The following is a 5802-nucleotide window of genomic DNA, read 5'->3' on the forward strand; positions in this document are numbered from 1 at the left end:
AAATTGAGTTTAAAATAAGAAATATGAATCTACTTATAACAATAAATGATTTCACGGTTATAAACAAAACAATAAGCACCCATAAATCCACGTGATTACCAAGATCTGTATTTCCCGATGCATCACGCGGGCATCCGTCATACTCGCATCCGTCTAGTATGAAGGAAAACAATGATAGGGCAATGCTAACTCATCTGTTATACTTTTATAAGTAGTCAAATTAATAAGAGTGACCTGTTGTATAGCTTGAGGATACCAAAATCGACCTCTATGTAGTTTTAGTCGACCCAAATAAACTCAATACAATTCTCAAATCATCATATTACCACATAAAATATTTATGGTTCTTTAATTGTATACACCCTTAGGCCTTAACAATACAATATGAGTTACAAACATCTCCAAAACCATACTCGCACTAATTGAGTCAAACCAAAAACCAGATTACAAGAAAGATAACTCAAGTCCACATGATAATAGGCAAACAAGCTACAAAAGCTCATTGGTTTCAAGATCAAACCTAAGGTCAGCTCACTAATCTTAAATATACAACTAGTCAACCTCCTCTTTTTTTTTCTTTTCTTTTTTTTATAAAGACAACCACTCTGTACAATACTACCAAAAATAAAACTCCCTATTCACAGTCAACATATTCTAGAAACCCACACTATATTATATCATTCAAAACCAATACCTTAACCTACTTTGGTCTTCAACTACATCCTTCTTGCCTTGGTTCCCTCATATACCCAAGTAGTCTTTCAGCCTGCAAAAATATAAAACTTTTTTTGTTTATTCTGATAATTATTCAAGCAAAGATCTTTATTCTAACATTTATAAAGGTGTGTGGATGACTAGAGGTGTAAACTAGCAGAGCCAAGTCCAAGCTAGTTTAGGCTTGAGCTCGGCCCGTTTCGGTTTAAGAGGGCTCGAGCTAGATTTGTTAAATTTGTATTTGTAAAGCTCGAGCTCGGCTCAATTATTATATATTCATTATTAAATTATTTTATTTATATATTTTTATATATGATGGTATAACATGTATTTATTAGATATTTTATCACATCTTCATATATATTAATTGTTATTATATAAGTATATTAAATAAAAATTATACAAATAATAACTCGTCTAAGGTCTTGCTAGCCGGCTCGAACTCGATATGTAAAGCTCGACTCAAGGTCGCTTAAGCCCAGCTTGATTCGAGTTTTTAATGAGTCGATATTGACTAGCAGATGAGCAGCTCGGTCCGTTTACACCCTTAATGTTTGTAGACCCAAACTCCTAGCATAATATAGTTATGATATTAATAATTGTACATCAAACATTAAATGCACCCCAAAACCAAAAGTAAAGCATGAAATGAGTCACTTTCTAAAAGAATTCCAAGAATCACAAGCAAAAAAGATGTAAAATCTAATTCACGGAATGACATAATAATTAAAAAAATTTACGAACATATTTTACCATATGTTTGGCTCTAGCAGTTCCGGTCTGCGAAAGAGCAACTAACGGCGGAATCACACCTTCTCCGACCAACAACCCTCGGTTTCTAACTCCGTTAACCCCTTCACAAAGCTGTAATAACGTCACCATCGAGAACTCCTTCCCTTTAACCGTCGCACCGTCTTCAATAACCTCCACCAGCGCGGGTATCCCACCTTCTTCCACAATTGCCGTCTTACCTTCCTCCACTCCCGCCATACTGCTCAACACCACCAGCGCCTTCTCCGCCATCCCTGCAGCACCTTGCTCTTCCGACGCCTCTCCGGCCGCCACCACCAGCTCCACCAACGGCTTCACAACGCCCGCAGTCACTGCTCTTTTCTTATTTGCCTAATTAGACATATTTTAATCAGACAAATGGTACTATTACGTAAATTTTTAATCTCTATGCTATAAACCGTAATCTTTATTAGACAAATGATAGAGGCAGTAATATCAATTATGTAAATAGTAAATAATAACTAAATATCCTATGCTATAAACCGTAATCTTAGTTAACACAAACATAACATTTAACTAACCTTCATCGAGCACAATTTATACAAAGTCGTTAACGCGTCCTTCTTGCCACGATTCGAACCATTAATCAACAGCGAAACCAAGGGCGGAATCGCTCCGCAAGCTCCAATCGAGACCTTATTCTCATCAATCATAGCCAGATTAAGCAACGCACACGCGGCGTTCTGTTTCGACACCTCCGTACCAGTTTTCAAAACATAAATCAACGATTTCACAGCTCCAGCACCAGCAATTAGCGGCTTGTTCTCGTCTAAAAGAGATAAGTTCAGCAACGCCGTGACCGCGTTCTCTTGAGTCCACGGATCCGCGCACCCGAGAAGCGGAAGTAAGGCTGGAACAGCGCCGGACTCGCCTATTAACGCTCGGTTCTCAGATCGGTTCTTTGCGAGTAACCTGAGCTTCGCTGCGGCTGACCTCTTTACGGCGACTGAGTTGGAACTCAGACTATCGATGCAGATCTTGACCGTTGGTTGTAAATCCTCTGGCGATATACTCTCAACAATCTCCGTACAGAAAGAGAAATTCTCCGGTTCTGATTTGTCGTTTGATTCTTCGTTGTCGTTCGGTTCCTCCGGCAAGCAAGCTAAACGCTGCAGTTCACCGGAGATATCACTGCTATACGCCGAGAAGTCACTAAAAATCTGTGAGATTCCAAGATACTCTTCTGTAGAAGCAGTAGAGGCTGAAGATTTTGTTGACTTATTATTCGCAGTAGCAAGCTGCTGCAAATGAACGTCATCGGTTAGATTATAATTATTATTGGAGCAGGTGCTGCTGGTGGAGCATTCGGATTGATAAAAGCTTGATCGGACGGTTCGCATTGACCGGCCGAGGTGCTTCTGGAACCTTGACGGAGAGGAGGATGGAGGTGGAGTGTAGTAAGGCCGGGTCGGGTGGAACTGACCCGGGTTGGGAGTGTGAGATTCTTGAACTGAAACCATTTGGGAGGATGAGAGAGTGAAGGAGGTGATGGTTATTATTATATGGGGGTACAATTTGCTTTTGGGGGGTTTTGGGAAGGTGACGGGGGTGGTTCGTGTTGTGGGCGTCACAGACAGTGGAGTGTTTGACAGCTAAGGGGTGAGGTTAACATTTGGGTAAATAAGAATCTTTCACTTGTAACATGTGGTATATTTTATGGATTTACTTTACTTTTTGATATCATATGGACTTCTAGATTCATTCACAATATTTTGGTTTATTTCAATTCACATAAACGTAATCAGCTTTTTTCCAATACTTTTTTTATTTTATTTTCCTTAGCCGTCTTTTATACTAACCAAATAGAACTTTCCAATCCTTTCTTAAGATTATTTTTTAATAATTAAAATATATAAAATGAAAGTATATGTACCAAATAAACTCTAAAATAAACTACTGAACCAAAATTAATAATCTTAAAAAAACTACAGGAACCAAAACCGAAATAAGATGTTAATTTGCAAACTAAAAAACTTGTACACTAAACTTTTAAAATAGGAGTATCAAAACAAAAATGGTTAAGAGAGTTTTCTATTAAAGGAAAAGAAAATCTCTTAGACATGTTTTTAAGACTTGAAAGCACAATAACACACTTTAGTCCAAAACTTTATAAACTAAGTACTTTAGACTAGTTTTCTTTTGATAACTAAATCTAAAATGTTTGAAAATGTTTTTAAACAAAAAAAAACAATATGTTCAAAACTGCAAGAAAGACAAATGTTCTCTTAGGTATTTGTGGTAGGTTCATGAACATGTCGTAGCATCGATTCTCACAGCTCTAGGGGCATTTTAAGAGTTTTCTTTTGACACTATTTAATCAAGCATTCATCCTACGTGTAACTCGTTTTCTTATACAAAACCATATTTTTAGTCATACTTAAGTGATACTTAGCTCCAAAGACACCTCCCACCCAAAAAGAAATCAGATCATGGATTTGCAAGAAGTGTAGATTGTTTTCAACACTTTTGTGGTGATCACTGCCCATAACAGTGCTTTTAATATAGAATCTTCAAGTTATATCAAAGCTTCATAGTTGAAAATTTAAATGTCTTTAATCCTCACCATGATCTTCATAAACTACCTTCAATGGCTTGTTTGGAACGTGTCCATTTTCTTAACAATAATACTGCTGGTACATCCATGTGAGATACTTTCCCTTCATAACAAAGTTTGGTAATATGTTTTTCATATATCAGGTTCATGGGATATGTTTCCTTCATAATAAAGTTTGGTAAAATGTTTTTCACATATTAGGTTCACTAGCTAGTTTTATCGTGATACATGATAACACTAGTAAACCATGTGCAAAAGTCTAGACATGAGTATCGATGTTCAATCATTCATCTTTGATAGTTCGTTGTTATTACAACATCATAGCACCAACATACTCTTTCATTAACTTTATCCTTTGATCTATGATATACTCACAATTCATCATTCACTTTTTCCCTTTTCTTTTTAATACGAAAAAATATTTAATAATTTTAAAGATAATTCGCTATCTAAAAGAAAATAAAAGAACAAGATAAAAATTTTCATTGATAATATAGAATATCTAAAAATAAATATAAAACATGATTAAACATTGCATGATAAAAAAAATATCCGTTTCGTTAAAAAAGAAAATTTTAAATACTTGGCCAATTGCATTATCCTCCGTAATATTGATTCAATCATGTTTCTATTTTCATTTTATAATTTCAAAATATCAAGTTTAAGAGAAATCGAATATGTCGTTATGACATGTTTACTTTATCGACGTTTCAATGTAAATTTTATTCAAAACCATTATGTAATAGTGTACAATTCAGCGAAGTACAAATGTTCAAGCCATCAAAGCTACTTCAAGGTTATTTATTTTTTTTTTTTACTTTTTAAAATATGATATCTTTTTATATCACGAATATCGTTTCAACATGTGCACATGTTTCGACTTAATTTTTATAGAAATATATAAGTACTAATCATCATAGCTATTAAAGGGTTTATTTCTTTTATATAAAGTGGCATTGTTTAACCTTCTCATATTATAAATTCTGAAATTCTTTTGCTACCCATTTTAACCTAAATTTTACTCTAAACCACACGTTACAAATTTCTTGTCACATCAACATGCCATGCGCGTGTTTACTTCTACTAACTACTTAACACTGCAATTGGTATTTTGGTCCCATTGTATGAGATTGATGGTTAAGGTTTGAATTTTTTATGATTTCATGTTTAAAATGACTCAATGGGGTGTTTTTCTCCCCACGGTGACAAGTTTTCTTCTTGATGTTGTTCCTGAATTACTTAGATCTGTAGCGTCAAAATCAGTATATACGGTTGACATCTCGTCTCAATAAGACTCAATCAGATATTGAGGATAATTTCATAAGTGATTAAAATAAATGAAAAAAAAACTAAACACCAAATTAGTCCTCATAATTTATTTGGTGGAATCAACATATACACATACTGACATAAATATATTTTACTAGCTTTTAATAAGAGTGTTACGCGGATTACTTTAGTTTTTTTTAATATATTATGATGTATATTTTTATTGATTTGTTATATTTTGTGATTATGTGAGAATTATATTTTTCGTAATTGATTATATAAAATTTGTTTTCATGGGTATATTTATTTATGTTTTTGATTAATTGTTAGGTTTGGTTGTTAATACTGAATGTATATTTTAGTTAATGTATCACCTTAAACTGGCACATGGATGTATTAATTAGTATAATTCATCATTTTTTTGTTTAATATATAAATTTTGTGCTTTATAGGACATCGCACTTACATATAAC

At 34.1% G+C, this 5802-nt stretch overlaps 1 protein-coding gene across 1 annotated transcript; it reads right to left on the bottom strand.

Annotated features, from left to right (window-relative positions):
- Nucleotides 1–427: 427 nt before the first annotated feature.
- LOC143604389 (U-box domain-containing protein 14-like) lies at nucleotides 428–3210 on the bottom strand. The gene is made up of 3 exons (XM_077080887.1): nucleotides 2028–3210; nucleotides 1468–1836; nucleotides 428–766 (listed from the first exon to the last, which is right to left on the bottom strand). Exons 1-3 carry the CDS (start codon nucleotides 2964–2966, stop codon nucleotides 713–715), a joined length of 1362 nt encoding a protein of 453 aa, XP_076937002.1. The 5' UTR covers nucleotides 2967–3210; the 3' UTR covers nucleotides 428–712.
- Between the last annotated feature and the right edge of the window lie 2592 nt (nucleotides 3211–5802).

Source organism: Bidens hawaiensis, unplaced genomic scaffold (genome assembly GCF_021521415.1).
Source record: "Bidens hawaiensis isolate Kalapana, Puna unplaced genomic scaffold, B.hawaiensis_p1.1 tig00064985_1, whole genome shotgun sequence".
NCBI lineage: Eukaryota > Viridiplantae > Streptophyta > Magnoliopsida > Asterales > Asteraceae > Bidens > Bidens hawaiensis.

What these genes read in the sequence shown, in the direction of transcription:
- LOC143604389 (XM_077080887.1), bottom strand. Translation starts at nt 2,966, where the DNA reads ATGGTTTCAGTTCAAGAATCTCACACTCCCAACCCGGGTCAGTTCCAC. An exon ending in ATAAATTGTGCTCGATGAAG is followed by an intron (nt 1,837 to 2,027) that starts GTTAGTTAAATG and finishes ATGTCTAATTAG; the next exon opens with GCAAATAAGAAAAGAGCAGT. An exon ending in CTGCTAGAGCCAAACATATG is followed by an intron (nt 767 to 1,467) that starts GTAAAATATGTT and finishes ATATTTTTGCAG; the next exon opens with GCTGAAAGACTACTTGGGTA.